Here is a 19701-nt window from a genome sequence, read left to right as displayed (position 1 = left end):
GAAGTCAATAACTATACAAATATATTCAATATGCATACCAACCACCTTTTATTCAAACAGTTTGACTAACAAAGAAAAAACAATGTATTGAAAAAGCGCTATGCTCCAAGTTCGTGCTCCATGGAACATCGGGATATCGGTCTGTGGCTGTAATCTCCAGGTTCCTTATACAACACAGCTGAAGAAGAGAAAGAGATGAGGAAATATAGATATTTTATCATTGGAATGGAGGAGGAGACAAGGGCATGAGAAGTCACCACTGGTGACTCTTGACTGTAGAACATTGAGAAATGATCTGATCCAGGTGTTTAAAATGTGAAAAATATTTGATAAGGTAGGTAATATTTTCTCTGAAGGGGAAATCAAGGATATAATCCTAAAATTAGAGCTAGGGCATTCAGGAACAAAATCAGAGTGCACTCCTTACAAAAGGAGGTAGAAACCTGGAACCCTCTCCCTAAAAGGTTGTTGATGCTTTCAAAACTGAGAAATAGATTTTTGTTAGGCAAAGGCATCAAAAGGGAAGTAGATGGAGTTTCGATAAAGTTCGGCTGTGGTATAAAAAATGCTGAGGAGGCACAAGGGGTTAAATGGCCTATTCCTGTTCTTAGGAAGAGCAGCAACTGCAGGGATTTTTAGCTCTCAACCGGTTAACTGTATGTGGTACTGACAAATGTAAAAGGACAAGATACAACTTTAAAAGCAAGGGCAAAAAATGCTTCAAATTGTGTTCATCACCCTCACACAAGATTTAAATTAGAATGTTACTTCTGATCAGTTCAAGGTATAACCTCAGGGGAACAGGTGAACAAAAACCATATCTAGTGTGAAGAGGCTGTGCAGATGAGTATGTTCTGCTGTTTGCTGCCACAATCATAATGGGGCCACACCAGGTTTTGTATGGGCATCAATATCCAAAGCAACAAGCTTCATCTTTCATCCCCAAACAGAAATCCATCATTAAAGATCCTTGAGGAACATTAGTGAACCAGAAGGGTTTTTACAATGATCTGGTAGTTTTTTATTCCAGATTCATTAATTACTTGAACTTAAATCCATGCCAGCTACCCTGTTGCATTTGAACTCTCATTCCCGAAGCATTAGTCCAGGCCTCTGGATTATTAATCTAGTAACACTACCAATACGCTTCCATTCTCTTCATTTAAATTCTTACTCCAATTAACCTATCCAGTTTGCAAGGCTGTATGTACAAATCTAAGTGGCACACAAAAAGCTTGGACACTCCCAAATTAAAATGGGAAACAAAGCTACTAGTGACTAGGGGTAAAAAGTACTCCACATTTATGTCTCTTTATAGGAGAAGTTTTAATTTTAATTGACTCAGTACTGAATCATTATAGTCTGATACAATTATCATGAAATGGCTATGCAATACTCCTTGATGATTCAATGGGTAACTGCAATGTGAGACTGACCCATGCAGACTTGGAAGGTTCCATGCCCCAGTCTGTGCTCAGCTGCTCTCAACTGGGGCAGAAGCTATAATTAGCCTCATCCTAGGGAGACAAAAACAAAATTGTTCTCACTCATGATTGCCATTTAGTGACATCTGCTGGAAAATGCATGGATGGGATTGCTGGGCAAAGAGGAATGGGCAAAGGCTCAGCTGTCATGTCCTCCACAAATTAATAGACTGCCAAGGCTTGTATGCAATGAATAGAATGAAATTGAGTGAGGCACTGAAAAGAGGTTGGTCTTTGGGGAACTCAGCCCCAGCTGATATTTCAAGTCAAAAACTGGGGGGAGGGGGAGGATTAGTAGGTAAAGTATACTTAAATCGGTCTTTCCTTTTGTCAAGTTTTTAGCAATGGCACAAAGAAAGGAATGTGGGACTGTCAGCAGAGGTTACTGTTTAACTTTGAAACTTCATGTATTAATGTGATGTAGGGCCAATCAGAGAACTAGACTATACCTCTAAGGAGCAAAACAAGACAGCCATGGGCAACGAAAGGGGTATAACAGAACAAAGAAAAGCATACAGAATGCAAAAAAACGTACAGATTTTTGTTAATTTATGATATTGGATTTGAGGCAAATGCAGGTATATGGAGTTAGGTCGCAGGTCAGCCATGATCTCGCTGAATGCTAAAACAGGCTCAACAGGCTAAATAGCCTACTCTTGTTTCTATCTACCACCTGAACAACTGGCAAATCAATCTACAAAGAGCAGTTGTGTCATCTGCTGCGGAGACAGCAGCAGCAAAGCCAAATTGATACCAAAAAGTGACAACCGGTCACAGAAAATTCCAGTCTGCACAAGCAGCACGGCTTAACTACAACCATAAATGATGACACGTGCTTCTCTAAGTCTAATGGTCAGCTTGGTACCAATTCTGGTTGAACCATGCATAATTTTATGCTGCAGATTGTTCCCACTAGGTACCTGGTACATACCAATTTTACAAAGGATCCTTGCAGCCATCATATTAAAATATATGATTATTTCTCCTTCTTGACAGTGAAAACTGGAAGGGAAAAAACATACTTACAGTTTCAAATTCTTCTCCAACTAGAGTGTTAAGGTACTCCTTGTGTCTATTGTACAACTATTATCAAAAAGAATAAGAACTGCATTATCAGGATTTACTTAAAACTGAATAAAAGGCAATACATATTGGATACATAGTTATGTAGTTAGAGTTGAGAATCTACATACTTTCTTTTGCTTGATCATTACTATGCCAATTAGTATTGCATATATAAAACAAGCCCTTACACGCAGTCAAGTTCCTTCTATTTATTGTACACTGGTGAGGGGTGGAGCAAGGACTTGTTAGTGGGAAACTTGGTCAGGCATCACCAAGACTAGAAAAAGAAAACACATAGATCAACAGGTATAGATTGGGTGGTGCTCAGCCTGGATTTTGAAAGATTACAGAAGGGAGAGAGTATGAAGCGAGTAAGGAATATTCAAGCCATGATTGAATGAGTTGGAGGATACTCTTAACTGATTCTAGATTTCAAAGTTTCAGGGAAGATGATGATTGCACAGATTTGGCGGAAAAATACCAGGGGAAAGTTCAGAGGAGCAGCACCCACAGTAGAATCAAACATCAAGAGGGATAAGAAAGGATGCAACAGAAAAGTTGGAGACCAAGCTAGGTATTTCTTCTAATCTATTTAGGAGCATGACATCCTCCCTTGATATGGAAAGTTTTCAAGAACCTGGATTTTATACAGAGCAGTTGAGGGGAAACATGTTTGACAAGAACCAAAAGCAAAAATCTTCATGGAAGTAACATTAGAAAAGATATAGGCATTCCATTGGAAATCATGGCAAGAATGAGGACAAAAACATCCATAGAACTGAGAGGTAGCGTTTAGACTTGGAGAGAAATAAAAGGTGATTTGGTAGATGTAACAGAAACAGAATGAATTATCAATGTGAAGGAAATCAATAGGAACTGAGGCAACCATTATCGCCTGAGATTATTGCAGTCAGTGTAATCCGAGGGCGACAGGAGGTAGTGCTATTTATTTCCTCCTCTGAGGACTCAGCAGGAGCAAAATAAAACATCTTTGGCTAGGGGGTCACCACACAGGAACAGAATACACAGTACCTCCATCTGGGACCAACACAGGAGCAGAGTACACACCACCTGCTCATGAGCACACTTTACACAGCAGCAGGTTAAATTCATACTTGATTGTTTCTTCACTGTCCAGGAATCATGACTTCCTATACATTTTGTACAGTGTTGTATTAATTAAACCCACTGTGAACTTGCTACTGTGACACCAGCATTAATCAAACACAATTTATGGTGATGTGTTCTTTGGATTAACCTTATAATAGGATACAAAAACAGAATTACCTGGAAAAACTCAGCAGGTCTGGCAGCATCGGTGGAGAAGAAAAGAGTTGACGTTTTGAGTCCTCATGACCCTTCAACAGAACTTATAATGGGATGTCTTGTTTGGCTGTCCATTTAATGGCCTCCTGGGATGCCAACTCTTGACTCTTGCAACAGATCTTAGTGGTTAATGTGATGTGTTCCATGATCTGGGACTCCTGGTCATAATCACACTTCGTATCAACCCCCATCTTCAACTTATGGAGCAGATGGTCACATTGTCACTGCCCTGTGCCGATTCGGTTGAATGCTGTTTACTGTCTTCAAGAAAGGTCGAATCCAGGGACCTCTGCTATTGGGTCAGTGATGAGATGTTGGTTCTTTATGCTACACGCATTCCATAATTCCATTTATCTGGATGGTAGGTTGATACCAGTTGCAAGAATATTGGCTACTGTCACCCAAAATGGCTGGCCCAATTTCAAATGCTTTCTTGGTGGGTTTTCCCAAATCTTATTGAACAGGAAGGTCAATGTTGCTCATGACTTCTTCCATTTCACACAGCACAGAGCAACGAGGTCACAGGTTTAATCCTTGGTGTGTGCAGAGTTAGCTGGTGCAACACGTTGGCAGCCCCTGGGCTATGAAAGGTCACATTGGAAGTGGAAAGTTTAGCTAATGTTCCAGGCTTTTTTTGCCAGGGCACTGCTGGGCTTGGTCCATCACTATTGAACAGTTACAGATACTTGTTGTTTCTTCTCAAAAATGAAGGATCACTCGTAGCCATCCTTCTGTACCTTATACATCATAGTATCATACCCCATTGTGTCATGGTGCATTCAAAGAAAAGAAGATTAAGTAGTAATGTTTTCTTGTTGCTGGCTCAGTACACCTTAAACCTACGTGCTAAGAGGGATAAGCTTCAACTCTACCCAACAATTCAATCCAACAGCTACATGTGACCAGAGTGGAGGGTAGACAGAAGAAAATGAACATCAACTCACTAAGAAAAGTAACTTTTTCTTACGTTTTTGAAGAGACTTTTCTCCCTATCCTGATCTTCCTTCTGGACTGTGATGGACACATTGTTAATTGTGTACAGCCAGAGATCCTTCTTCTCTCCTTCAGTCTCAATCCTATTCACAGCAAGAATAGAGAATGTCAGAAATAGGAAATTAAGGGTCAAAAAGGAAACTTTGCAACAGGCCTGTCAGATAAACATGCAGATCTAGTTCTGGAGTGGAGGTAGAGGAGAGAAAGAGGAGAAAATCTGACAAAAATCTTAAGACTTCAGAAAATTTTTTTTAAAAAATGGCTATACATAGCTGAACAATTTGCATCTGAATGAGTAAGGAAAATGAAAAATGCAATGGTCAGGCCTTTAAAGAAAAAAATGAATTTATATTGCACCTTTTATATAGCACCTTTCATGTAGCACCTTTCACGACCACACACTTTACAGCCAATGAAGTAGCTTTTTTTAAAAAAACTGGAGTCATTGACGTAATGTAGGAAATGCAGAAATCAACTTGCACACAGCAAGCTGCAACAAAAACAATGTGGTAACGACCATTTACTGTGTTTTTGTGATATTGATTGAAGGATAAACGTTGACCAGGGCACTGGGATAACTCCCCTTTTCTTCTTTGAAATAGTTCTGTGGGATCATTTATGTCCACCTGAGGGGGCAGATGGGGCCTCAGTTTAACGTATCAAAAGGTGGCACTTTCGTAATGCAGCACTCCCTTCGTACTGCATTGGAATGTCAGACTGGATTGCTGTTCTCAAGTACTGACTGAGAAGCAAGAGTGCTATCAAATGGACCACAGCTGGGACAAATATAAATAGCAAGGGATGGTTTATAGCAGAGATGCCTATGTATATGTAGCTTAGATCCCTGTTCCCATTGCACGTATCTCACATTGTTGATACTAACCGTTCAACAGTGAGACAAGCGTCCTAAGGAGTGAGAAGAATAGCCTTAGCTAAACAGGACAAACCAAGGAAGTGGAAGGGCCAAACACAGCTGAGTGTATGAGCCTACAACAGCTGGATTAACAAGGCTCAGGGCCACAGGTAAGATATCCTTGTTATAAAGGGCTAATTGCGACATGCATGGCACTGTATCTAATTCTGTAATCTATTTTCCTTCCTCATTCCCTGTCCACTAAAAATATCGTGTGAGCTTTCTGCTTTAAAAGGTGCCATCAAGGTGCAGGCAGTGTTGTTATTGAACAGCTTAGCAATTAATTTTAATACAATAAAAAGAGTTGGGCACTGTCTCAAACAGAGTATAATATACAGGCAAAAGCACCAGAGAGCCAGAGGGATAGTCAGATGTGGCTCTAAAACAAATAGGGGAACAAGTGAATAAATTGGTCCTTGTACAGAGTACAGTACTTTAAACCCATTCCAATATTTCAAACTGTTATTCAAACACTTCAGATGCTTGCAAAAGTAATGCATATCTGGACTCTTTACCTCCATCTATCCTGCCTTCCCCTCCGAGTCAGTCCTGTATAAGTGGCTTCCTCAGTTTGACAGCCCGTTCTGATGAACAGTCTCCACCCAAAAGTTAACCTGTCTTTTTTTAGGTGCTGAATGACCTGTGTATTTCCAATATTTAGTTTTAAGTTTAGATTTAAATGTAAGATCATTCACTTTGGATCTGACAAAGGCAAATAGAATAGTTTTCTTAAAGGTGAGAGACTGAAGGCTGTGAAGAATTAAAAAGATTTGGGTGTCTGTGTACACAATTCACTGAAATCTAGTGAACAAGTATAAGAGTGATGCAAAAAAGACTAACAGAATGTTAGCTTTTGTCCCGAAGGAGGCTGGAAAACAAAAGTGAGGAAGTTATGCTCCCATTGCATAGAGCCATGGCCTGATCCTATTTGGAGTACCACGTTCAGTTCTGGGCACTACACCTCAATGGACATACTGGCCTTGGAAGGGGGTTCAGCAGAGTTTCACCAGAATATACCAGGGTTTAAAGAGTTAAATTATGAGAAAGTGTTCCACAAACTTGGATTGTGGCCTATTGGGTTTAGAAGACTAAGGAATGATTTAATGGATGGTATGTTATAATTAGGGAGATTCAATAGGATATGTACAGATGAATTATTTCTGATGAGGGATTCCAGAAAGGAAGGGGTGACCTGGACTGAGAATTTATTCACAGAAAAATCATCATTAGGAAGGCTTCGGAGAGTCTCAAACTCTAATGCAGCGGCATAAATATTTTTTTAAGACAAATAGTAAGAAATACAGATGCCACTGAGTGATGCCATTAAGCTCAGAGATGTCAGAATACAGTACTTGCCTGTAGGCTGATTTGGAGCCACTGAAGTCTGGTTTTATGGAGAGAACTCCATTGTTGTCCATTTTAATGGTGCACAATATGTACTCGTCCTCACGTTGCCCCAGCCTGAGCACACAACACAGATTAAACATTAAAACAGCAACCAATCTCACCAATTTCAGTCTGGAATTGTTGTCATTCAGAGTTGGAAAACCTACTTTCCATAGGGCCCCAGGTCTCCCATAATGTACATGGTTTGCACCGGATTGTTCAGGACATGATTGTTCCTCACAAACTCCTCATTCGGCTCCCAGGTGATGATCCGTGACATTGGAATCTTCCCTTCCCTAAATGTGAATGTAAAGATAACCAATAGGTATTATTGGTTGGTGTGGGAACCAAACTGTATGTCCCAGGTTCAATTTCTATTTTACATTGGGTTATCTGATCTTGGAAGAGGGTTACAATAGGATTCAGGGGTGCCACCTTTTGATGAGATGGGAAGGGTCAGTCAACCTTCCCCACCAGTGAAACCTGCAAATATAGGGGCATCAGGTGAAGATAAAATCAGATTTAGGTGTAATACCTTAGTAGTCGAATTGCTTGTAGGCATTTATACCTCACTTCACATTTAATTAATGGGCACTTGGGTGAGATATTGGGGAGGTGTTGCTGTCCCATGATGAGGAGGAAAAAAAACCAGAAGCCTGACTTTGGATGCTATTTATCCCCTTATTAATCCACCATTTAAACGTTATTTTGCCAACGTGCTGGCTGCAGCTGAGAGATCAGACCTGCTCCTCTACTCTCGTTCTCATTTTTTGCCTCGCCATGCTGAATGTCTCCACATAGCTGCACAACCAAGATAAGGAAACTCAGTGAGCTGATAGACCATTGGATAGAAACAAAATAACATGTTGCTTTGGGAATTTGGATAGCATCAATCAGACCACTACTGACATTTCTGGATTTGAGTCCCACTCAGATAGCAGAAGTCTCCTCTCTAGGGAACGATAGTGCAATGAGTTAGACACTGGTTTTTCTCCTCTGGAATTGATTTTAAAAGAGGACGTGTTGATCTCATTTGGCCGCTGGGTGGTGGAGTCCAATAGAAATGGGTTTGAGCCCTTTCATTTCAGTTCTCACTGGACATGGGTTTATAGTATCACACTGCTGTTGATTTGCAATTCACTCAGGCTATGGATGCAAACAATATCATACTGGTGCAATAGGGATGATCATCTCTGTTCAGGGCTGAGGAGCATTGCTTGGGCACAGTAAAGGAACTTCATCTGTATATAACCATGTCAACCTAACCTGCAATACTTCAAGCTGACTCAGGAAGCCTGGACCCCAGCACCAACATTCCCTCCCTTGCTAAGCACAAAGAAGCAACTAAAAGAAGCCTTAAGTTTGACCAAGACAGACTCAAGATTCAGCCTGCTCCTTCCCAGGGAGGTTAGAGGAAATGGGGAAAAATTCACTCTCGTGCAATCGAGGTTGCTTTTCTGTGTCTGCATCAAGGAGCTTTATTCTGTATTAAACTAGGTTAAGTGCTCTGAATTTGGACATTGGGTAAATACTTCTGTTCCCTAGCAGTCATCCCATATTACAATAAACACTAAATTTACCAAAAAATACAGGGAGTGGAGTAAAGGGAATTCATTAAAAGGGACAGAATTCAATGTCGTTCAGTTAAAAGGGAAGAAAGTTAGAGTTAATCTAATTACTGGCTGAGTTGAACAAATATACAATTCCTCCACAACTTCGTAGTTTAAAATGCCACGTGGCACAGCACAAAGCCAGAAAGATCAGAAGCCCTCTGGTTTGACTCATGGCCCGTACCAATTCAGTGGATTTAAAATTAAACTGCAACAGGCTTGTTACAACAAGAGTACAAACTGGATAAATCAGCCCGATAGCTATCCAATGATTCCTGCTGGCAAAAACATAAGCAAGTCCTTTTCAGGTTTATCTGTGATGTTTCTCTTTACCTCCATCAAATATTCTGCCAACAGTCACTGTCTAGGCCTACATAGGGGTGAGGAATCATGGGGGTAGCAAGTAACCCCTGCAAAAAAATCAGCACCGTTATTATAAGAAGGATGAGACGTATGTCCACACAACTATATTGCTACGTTTATAAAAGCCTTGGTGTGCCACTAAAAAAAATTTATGCAAGCAAAATAAAGCGACATAAAAATCGAGTCCATATGACTCTTCTTCAGAAATGTTAACTCTGTTTCTCTGTTCATAGGTGCTGCCAGACCTGCTGAGCTTTTCCAGCATTTTCTGTTCTTATTTCAGATTTTCAGCATCCCACAGTATTTTGTTTTTATATAAAAATGATCACGTTTTTCCCCTAAACAGATGTTGGTTTGCAATCAAAACCAAAAGGAAGAGGTGGTTCAGGGAATTTATCCATTTTTGATAGTTCAATCCCTTTTATTTCTGATTTCCTCAAACCTCTACTCATATTGTCCACTTCAATGAGTTTCTACACCACAACTCTACTACTCCTTTGTTGATCACCTTCAAGTGATCTGCATAGGACAGTGTGTGGGCTCGGTTGTAAAACAGCCCATAGTCAAATAGCCTGCCAATGCTCGATATGTAAACTGATACATTAAGGGTGGCCATTAAGGCAAGGACACCCACTAACCACAGAACAAGCAAGAGAAAGAGAAAGATAAGGTGAAAATTAAAACAGATTGGTTGCTTCAAAGATAGACGGAAGCAAAAATGCAGCAAGAAATATTTTTCTAAGCTATTGAGGGTTATTGTTATAGTTGGGTAGGAGCTGTACTCAGGATCAAACATAGAACGCTCTTTGTTGGAAACTACTCCCAGCACTAGCATACAGACCTGAATAAAAATTTGAAACAATTTAAACAAAATGCTGAGCAGTATCCAGAGCTGGCACAGGTTACTTCATATTTTAAGAGATATTTAAATTGTATCTTTGTTTATAACAAAAAGCTCAACATTTTCCCACCAGTTTATCAAATATATACTCGCCACCTCCCCACCACACCTATCCCTTACGTAATTCTGCGCTCCTGCCTCCTGCGCCGTACATGTGACATCCTTTCCACCAGGTACGATGGAGTCTCGTTTGTTGATGTGGTCATAGTCTGAGAGTACTGGAAAACAGGAAATATGTTTACTACCAACAGCTTCAGATGGTTTGGCATTCACACACCCCTATGTCACACCATCATACAGAGAGACCTTTAATGGGTCACAAGCTTCACTGTTCTTAGCCAGGCACAATATGTAGTGTAGGCAGATTATGGGGAAAGGCCCATACCAATCTCTCTGGGTCAGTGAACTGCTTGCTCCAGCACCAAAATGTTGATGGAAGCAGATTCAATAGTAACTTTCGAATGCAACGAATTATATACTTCAAAAAGTAAAATCTTGCAGGGTTCAGGGCTTTGGGAAAAGAGCACTGGTGTGGGTCTAATTGGATAGCTCCTTTAAAAGAGCTGGTGCAGGCACAATAGGTTGAATGTATTCCTTCCATGCTGTTTGAATCTATCATTCTATGAGATGCATTTAACATTCTAGTCATATAGGTCCTGGGTTTGATTCACAGACTTTCCTGGAGTAGTTGATTTTGGCCTTTTACCTCAAAGTCCTGAGATTAGAAGGGAAAGACTAGAGAAAAATCAACTAGTATCTCATGCTGGAAGGTGAGCGTGAATGTTGGGCTACAAAAGTACTGGCCTTGACTATTATAGCCCTGGAAAAATAGCTTACACTCATCCACAGTTTAGGCTCATGCATCAAAAATAGACCCTTGGATAAGGAAATTGAAAAAGTGTTTCAAAACAGAAGATAGTAACACATCTTCTCTACATACAAAGAGATGAAGCACTCTGCTTATCTTCCAATATATTAAAATCAGAATGTTGTACTATCTTTCCAATAAAAAGACTTAAATCAACCGTTCAAACAGGATTTTTAGTGTTAACTGTGTGCACACCTCGTCATATTTTTAAATAGGATTTTTCCATCAATATGACAAAAATTATCCTAATGTCACAATCTAAGTGGCAGTGGGGTGGGGGTGGGTGGAGAAGAGGAGGAATCTGGTGAAAATAACGCAAGGCCGATGATAGAAGAAATAGGAGATGAGAGTAAAAGGTCAGATCTAGATAAGGAACAAGAGTGAAATAAACAGTCAGGGAACAAATGCAGTTATGAAAAAGAAACATCAAATAATTATTAAAAACAAAGTTAAAGGACCAACTATGAGAGACTAATTAAACTGCCAGTGCAGCAATGTGCACAGCATCAAAAATAAAGTGGGCCAACTGGAGGCAATAATCTGTAGCAAGGAATCAGATGTAATAGGAATCACAAACATGGCTACAAGAACAATATGGCTGGCAATTAAATGGCAGGTTATAAGATAATTAGAAAGGACAGGGAAGGAAAAGGATGGGAGGTTAGCTATTAGACAGACTAACTAGAGATAACATAATGGCAACAGAAAATAGGAACATAATTAACAGAAGATTAAAAACAATCTAAATGGGTTGAAATAAAAAGATAAGTAGTATGCTAAAAGGAGTATATTACAGACCACCTATAGCGGAAAACATAGGAACATAGGAAAAAAAAAAGTAGGCCATTCGGCCCCTCAAGCCTGAGATAAAGAAAAAGAAAGAGGTGGAAAAAGAAAATGTGTGAAATGGGTAAAGGGCATAATTAATAATCATGTGGAACTTTAACTACACTCAAAACTGGAAAGAAGATGCAGTAGAAGGGGTACAGGGAATGTGGTTTTTACAATGCGTGCAGGACTGGGGTACAGGGAATGGGATTTTTACGATGTATGCAGGACTCCTCTCTACCCAGTAAAATGTCCGGGGGTGGGGGGAGGGAGGGAGGGAGCATTGCTGGATCCAATAATGGGAAATGAACAAGAAGAGATAATTGAAGTGTAAGGAAACATTTAAGCAATAGCTATCTTAAACTTATTATGTTATGATCAAGATTAAGCCGATAAGACAAATACGAGTATGATATATTAGAAAAAACATTGATTTAAAGCGGGTGAAATTAAGCTAAGAAAAATTAACTGAAAAAAAAACTGTTGACAATGAAACAGAATAGCACATGTGGGAATCAACCCAGTTGCTGGAAATTAATAATCCTGACTGGGTTGGTGGTTTGGCGGGGGGGGTGGGGGTGTGGGGAGAGAAAATAACTGTCAGGCTGACCTTCATTTTGAACCATGCCTTGTGTGACATTGTATCACATTTGACTTCTGTTATTAAAACTAGTTTTCAATTTAATGACAATTGGAAAGAAAACTGAATAAATACTGGAGTATTTCCTTAACTGAGTGCAAGAGAAGTTCGATTTATTTGCTGTTGCAAAGCTGGCTGCCATCTGCTTATACCATACCTGGGCCTCCTGCATGATCCTGTTCAACGGTTGGTCACAAACTTTCCAGCAATTAAAAAAAATTAACAAACCCCTCTGGGAATGTTTATACCTTTTCCGAACTTTAAAAAAATTGTGCTGAGTATTTGATAGTACTTTTTTTTTTACACACATTTCAGCTTATGTTGAATAGTGACCCTACTAATTTTTCTAGCTTTCTGTCCTTCCGAAATGTCAAATACATTCAGGTTCCAGACTGGACACCTTGCAACCACATCTCTATGATGGTTATCAGGCCATACACGTTTGTTTCTATTTGCGCTGACAATTCATCCATTTTATTACGAATGCCATGCACGTTCGGATACAGAGCCTTTAGTTCTGTCTTTTTACTAGTGTTGCAAACTCTGGCCTCACCTGCTGGCACACTCTTAAGTTTGTACGCTCTGTACCTTCTGCCATGCTCTGATTGTCATTATCCTTATTGCTACTTTGTTCTATTGCCTTGTCCTTTCCCTTTCATTTACCACATGATCCTTCCCCCTTTGTTTAGTTTAAAGCTCTCTCTACTGCCCTAGTTATACGACTCGCCATATACTACCAATAAAGTAGCCAACTGCAACAAAATCTTTTGCTTAACCTGAAGATGCCTCCTACTTCTAGTGGAGCACAGATGCCTTTATTCTTCAGTTAAACAATTGTATAGTGCACTATATCACAAGTAGGATGTACTTCTGATTCTCCCTTTCTCAAACTCTATCATTCTCTTTTTTTCAATGTACAGTACTAAGGAATAAACACTAGCAGATGCTAATGATTGGTACTGTGAACACAATATTATCTGCCCTCACCAGGTTCCCAAAGAAGCACAGAGCTTCAAGTGACTGAAGGATCATCATTTGTCTGCCTTAACCAATTTTAGTCATTCTATTTGATCCCTAGTCTGTTGAAATTTTTTAATATAAAAAAGCAGCAATTGTTGAGTTTTAGTACCTCTTCCATGCTGGTGTATCGGTCAAAGTCAGTATAGGTGAAAATTCTGAAGTTCTTCCTCTCTTCGGTTTCCGCCAGAGACAGGATCTCGTTGTGATATTGAAAGTCTAGGGGACTCTGGCAGGCATGTTCATTCTTGAACAGATCAATTTCAAACTAGAATAAAATAAGAAATTGCATTATATTATTTTCTAATAACTGTTCTTCCATAGGTCTTCTATAGGCATAAAAATAAGAGGGGAACGGATGACTGGTGCACGGAGGCCGGGGCATGGCTGAGGTATTAAATGAATACTTTGCGTCTGTCTTTACCAAGGAAGATGATGCTGCCTACATCATGGTGAAAGAATAGGTGATTCAGACTCTTAAATGGTTTAAAATTGATACGGAGCAGTTATTGGATAGCCTGTCTGTACTTAAACTTGATAAGCCACCAGGACTGAATGAAATGCATCCAAGGATACTGAGACAAGTGAGAATGGAAATTGCATAGGCCCTGGCCATAATTTTCCAATCTTCCTTACACTCTGGGTGGTGCCAGAGGACAAGAGAACAGCAAATGTTACACCCTTGTTCAAAAAAGATAGGCCCATCAACAACAGGCCAATTAGTTTAACCTAGGTGGTGAGGAAGCTTTTAGAAATAATAATTCGGGACAAATTAATAGGAAAATTTGGGTTAATTAAAGAAAGCCAGTATGGATTTGTTAAGGTCAAATTGTGTTTGACTAACTTGCTGGAGTTTTTTGATGAGGTAACAGAGAGGGTTGATGTGGTGTACGTGGACTTCCAAAAGGTATTTGATAAAGTGCCGCACAACAGATTTGTGAGTAAAATTATAGATCGTGGAATAAAAGGGGCAGCAGCAACGTGGATACGAAATTGGTTGAGTAACAGAAAACAGGGAAGTAGCGAATGGTTGTTTTTCGGACTGGAAGAAGGTTTTTAGTGGAGTTCCCCAGGGTTTGGTATGAGGACACAAAACAAAAACAGAATTACCTGGAAAAACTCAGCAGGTCTGGCAGCATCGGCGGAGAAGAAAAGAGTTGACGTTTCGAGTCCTCATGACCCTTCGACAGAACTGTCGAAGGGTCATGAGGACTCGAAACGTCAACTCTTTTCTTCTCCGCCGATGCTGCCAGACCTGCTGAGTTTTTCCAGGTAATTCTGTTTTTGTTTTGGATTTCCAGCATCCGCAGTTTTTTTGTTTTTATCTTTGGTATGAGGACCCCTGGTCTTCTTGATATAGATTAATGGCCTGGACCTTGGTGTACTGGGCACAATTTCAAACTTTATGGATGATACAAACTTGGAAGAATTGTGAACTATGAGGAACAAAGTGTAGAACTTCAAAAGGACATATGCAAGTTGGTGGGATGGGCAGACAGGTGGCAGATAAAGTTCAATGCAGGGAAGTGTGAAGCGGTAGGAACATTTGTTATGACGCGGCAGATGATGTGTGTCAGGCAGATCAAATCCATGAGGGAAACTTGATCACGCAGTCACAACGGTTTTGCAATTTGTATTTATTTTGAGATGCGTGCCCTGAATTCAGTAGTAATAAGTCCACCCAGACTTCAGAGGTTTTTTTTTAGAAAACTAAATTAAACATTTATTAACAAAAGATTTCAAGCACATAAATGGGTCTACAAATTACTACTATAATATCTCCAAAAATCCTTAATTAATCTGGCTTCCAGTTGCACCCTCTTAAGACAACAGCAAACAAAAAAAAAAGATTTTAAACAGATTCCAGCCAGTTAACACAATATCCTAGACAGTAGAATTCAAAATGGCTTTTCCCAGCTTCGATTTCTAGAGACAGCAAGCTTAATGCACAACTACTGGAGGCTTTTCTCACTTCTGGTAGATCATGCAACGTCTTCCCTGCCACATAGCTTCAATCTCCTTTATATATGTTTCTCCCTTTTAACGTAAATTCCACTGTTCCCATATGTCTTTGGAACTTTACTTTTCTCATAATACAAATCTATTCATGGTGTTAATATTGTCAGTAACCTTTGGCAAAAATAAACACATTGCTTGGCCTAGTTTCTCTGGCTAGGTGTAATATCCTACCATCTCTTCGAAAATCAAACTACCCTATTTAAAAATGCAAATTCTCCTCATCTCAATTCTAAAACTTCAGCCATGTTTACGTTTTTAGTATTTCAAACCTAGCTTTTTTTGATGAGTCCGTCTCCAGACCAGCTCTCTCCAATTCAATTAAATCCCACACACATATACAGACACCCAGAGAAAAACTATCCAAACCCCACTATTAATCTACTTTTACAATAAATCACAATAATATTATGAAAATTATTATACTTTCATGACAGAACATGGAGAGACAATATAAACTAAAGGGTACAACTGTAAAGGAGGTGGAGGAGCAGAGGGACCTGGGCATAAATGTGCATAAATCATTGAAGGTGGCAGGACAGGATGAGGGGGCAGTTAATAAAGCATATGGTATCCTGGGCTTTATTTATAGAGTACAAAAGCAAGGAAGTTACGTTAAATCTGTATAAAGCACCATTTCAGCCTCAACTGGAGTATTGTGTTCAGTTTCAGGCATGACATTTTAGGAAGGATATGAAGGCATTAGATAGGGTGCAGAAAAGGTTCACAAGAATGGTTCCAGGATGAGGAACTTCAGTTATGTAGAAAGATGGGAGAAGTTGGGACTTGCAGAAGAGAAGGTTGACAAGAGATTTGATAGAGGTATTCAAAATTATGAGGGGTCTGGACAGAGTAAATAGGGAGAAACTGTCCTCATTGGTAGAAGGATCAAAAACCAGAAGGCACAGATTGGCAAAAGGATCAATGGCAACGTGAGGAAAAGTTTTTTCAAGCAGTTTCATAAAGGAACTGGATCATTATCTGAAAAGGAAAAATTTGCAGGGCAACGGCAAAAAGGCAGCAGATTGGCACGAGGTGAATTGCTCCTACCAGGGACCAGGGACATAATGGGCCAAATGACCGTCTTCTGTGCTGTAACCATTCTATGATTTGTTTTCCTCCTTCTTCCCCCTCACTGTTCAGGAATTCCTTTGCTGAGCAGCTTCTCAAATCCTGCTCTCTGACTGGACATTGAAATGTGAGCAAGTAGAGTGGCTGACCTCCCACTCCCATCAAGATAGGAAGATCTATGCTGAGACAAACACACCTCAATTTTTGCTGCCCAATGTCTTCAGTGGGGAGGTTAAAGACCAAATATAGAACAGACTGAGGCCAGTCAATATACTCTAACCGCACCAATGCCACCACTTCCCATGAAACTTGCTGCACCAAGCATCCTTGGAATACTGAAGATGACAATTTTACGTTGAACTAGGAATGGCTTTATTATTCCGATCTGGTAGATGTGAGCTTGATGTGAATCTCATTCACGCAGAACCCTCACGGGGGCATAGGGAAGAGACATTTTTTCCATTAGACTCAGATAGATTGTAATTGAGCTCATAAATATGAAAGTCCACTGATCAACCCAGCTTTGTGCATTTACCCATTTTATGCTGGTTTTCTCAGATTCTCTGGTTTGTGCTTTTTGAATTTTGTGGACCTAGAGGTTTGGATACGACTGTCTCTAATCTATAAGCGGCAGCTGTTTGCTTTTAAAAATAAATAATATAGCAAAAATGTAAACTGAATTATTCTGCATTTACTCCCTCAAAGAATATCCTTCCCCGTTAAAAGACATGCTTCAAAATCAGTCACTGCTGTTCTGACATTACTATAGAATGACAAATGAGTTACCTGGCTGAATAATTTCTCCTGCCAACCCACCACAACCTCCTCTTGGTCGAACGTCCGATAGCCATCTGAAAGATTAAGAGAAGTTATAAGTACTGGTACAGTCTTGCAAGGTGAAGAGGAAATTAGGAAATGTGTTGGCAGAGTTAAGGATAGAGTGAAGGCGTATCTCAGTATAGACAGAGAAACAATGGGGAATTAAATTAGCACAGATGAGGAGCAAAAGGGAATACCTCATCATGGGTAAGGAGAGAACGGTGAAATGAATCAGCACAAATCAGGATAAAATGGAGGAATAATTTAGAGTGGAAGATAGGAACACCGCCACACAGGAAATAAAGAGAGACTTGCACCAATGCAGCACCTTTCACATTCATAGGATATCCCAAAGTACTTCAGGGCCATTAATAAATACAGAAACATAATAGCACTGGTAGTAACAGAATGGAGAAATACTCCAGTGGAATTAATAGAATGAGGAAATACCTTAGCGCAAGTTAAGAGAAAGAAATTAATAAATTATTCAAGAAGCAATTGGGCTGGTGTGTTTTAGTAGTGATGTACTAGTTGAGGAATCCACCAGGGGATTCTCTACCACAGTCTACCACAAGCCTACCTTCACTAGCCAACATACGTATTAGGATTCTTACAGTTCAACACGCACTAAGATTGGCCTATCAGCAACCTCATAAATAGGGCCTGAGCCATTTGTTCATCATGCAAGCCTGATGCTGAAATAGGGTGCATCAAAGACATTCTGCAGAATAATGGCTACCCTGATCAGATCATTTCACAGTGTATGCTGCACTAACTCATGAACGGGCCCAAGGGCATCACTTTTGCCCTGAAAAGTGTCCAGTTTACCTCAGATTACCTTAGAAGGGCAAGGTATTTCAAACATTTGAGCAACAGGTGAAGCTAACTGTTTCATGCTGCTGCTATGCAGTATTCGCCACCAACAAGATGCTGCCGTCAAGCCAAAAAAACTTTCTGCCTATCACACAAATGAGTAATGTGGTGTATGAATTTCAGTGCCAGTGTAATACTAGGTATGTAAGCCACACGTCCTAAAGATTGGTGGATCGTATCAAACAGCATGTCCCTTCCGCTGTTTGCAATGGACAAGATACAGACCGTACCCAACCAGCCCGTGCTTACAAAACTCAGATCCCAATATTAGAAGTGATTCCACGATTGGACAACATTTGCTAAATAATCCTCAGGTGTGCTAAGAATTATGCTCACAGCCAACTTAAGATCGCCAGTCTGGCTCTCAGTGTGGCGCATTTGTGTGTTCTGGAAGCTACAAATATTAATACACAGGGCCCTGCTCTTTGCAGACAGAAATAACATGTACACACATTGCGCCTGTTTCAGCTAAACAAAGTGCGACAGCCATTCGCTGGTGCAATTCCTAGGGCATGTGTTGACCAATCAGATTCAAGTTGCCTGGTTTAAATTTCAAACAATGCTTGGCAGTTAACTGTCAGTCACCATCAACTGGTGCATTCTCCATGGCAACGTCTCTACCAGAGTCCACTTGTCAACCAATCAGCACTCTCTTCTTATACAGTATAAATACGTCGTTTCCCCTGAAATTGGTATTTTCTTGCAAATTGTACTGGCAAGTGCAAAACAAAAAGCTTCGTCAAAAACATTTATTTTTTTCAGCAATACTAAAGATTTACATTATTTCAACAGCTATACGTGACAGAAGGTGCACATTGTACTTTCCCTTTTCTGTGGGGACATCCCTTTTCTGTGGGGACATCCCACTCAAACCGTTCCCTGCAAGGATAAATACTTACTCTATTTTCCTCTCCGATTTTCCTTTCCTCATGACTCAGTGAGGGTTGAGTGCCCACTGGTACCTCACCCACTCTTCATACAAAAAAGAACACCCAGTGTCAGGCAATTCAAATGTGGAGGGCCACACAATTGAACCTAATCCTATCATCCAACACCCAAAACATTGAGATTTTCAAGCAGGATATACAGAACTGTGATAGTGACTACCCCATAGTACCTCACCCAAAGGCTTCACTTCACGCAAGAGATTAGACAATATCTAGAGCTCATCTGGCAGGTTTGCTGGAGTAAGGGATGACCATTATAACCGAGCCTGATGTTGTTCACACTACACTTACCATCAAATAAGCAGCAGGAGGTTTAGTGGGGAAGAATTTTTTCACCCAGAGGGTGGTGGGAATCTGGAACTCACTGCCTGAAAGAGTGGTAGAAGCAGAAACCCTCATAACATTTAAGAAGTATTTGGATGTGCACTTGCGATGCCATGGCATACAAGGCTATGGGCCTATTGCTGGAAAATGGGATTAGAATAGTTAGGTACTTGTTTGATTGGCGCAGACGCGATGGGCTGAAGGGCCTTTTTCTGTGCTGTCGACCTCTATAACTATGGCTTGAGAAAAGCAGTGGT

General features: G+C 40.2%; 1 protein-coding gene across 5 annotated transcripts in view; it reads right to left on the bottom strand.

Moving 5' to 3' along the window:
• Positions 1 to 19701, bottom strand: part of mks1 (MKS transition zone complex subunit 1) — a 117196-nt gene that overhangs the window by 31383 nt on the left and 66112 nt on the right. For 4 of the 5 annotated variants that reach the window (XR_005944284.1, XM_041198262.1, XM_041198260.1 and 1 more), the window contains exons 3-9: positions 17268 to 17332; positions 13507 to 13662; positions 10162 to 10259; positions 7335 to 7463; positions 7138 to 7242; positions 4843 to 4951; positions 2511 to 2567 (exon numbers count right to left, since the gene is read on the bottom strand). Coding sequence is in view for 4 of the 5 variants with exons in the window: in XM_041198262.1 (XP_041054196.1) it covers positions 2511 to 2567; positions 4843 to 4951; positions 7138 to 7242; positions 7335 to 7463; positions 10162 to 10259; positions 13507 to 13662; positions 17268 to 17332 (719 nt within the window). In the remaining variant the exon portion in view is untranslated. The remainder of the gene's footprint in view (positions 1 to 2510; positions 2568 to 4842; positions 4952 to 7137; positions 7243 to 7334; positions 7464 to 10161; positions 10260 to 13506; positions 13663 to 17267; positions 17333 to 19701) is intronic. The other variant, XM_041198261.1, reaches the window with a different exon arrangement.

Source organism: Carcharodon carcharias, chromosome 10 (assembly GCF_017639515.1).
Source record: "Carcharodon carcharias isolate sCarCar2 chromosome 10, sCarCar2.pri, whole genome shotgun sequence".
NCBI lineage: Eukaryota > Metazoa > Chordata > Chondrichthyes > Lamniformes > Lamnidae > Carcharodon > Carcharodon carcharias.
Note: the sequence above shows the minus strand (reverse complement) of the source record. Positions and strands in the feature narration are given on the sequence as shown.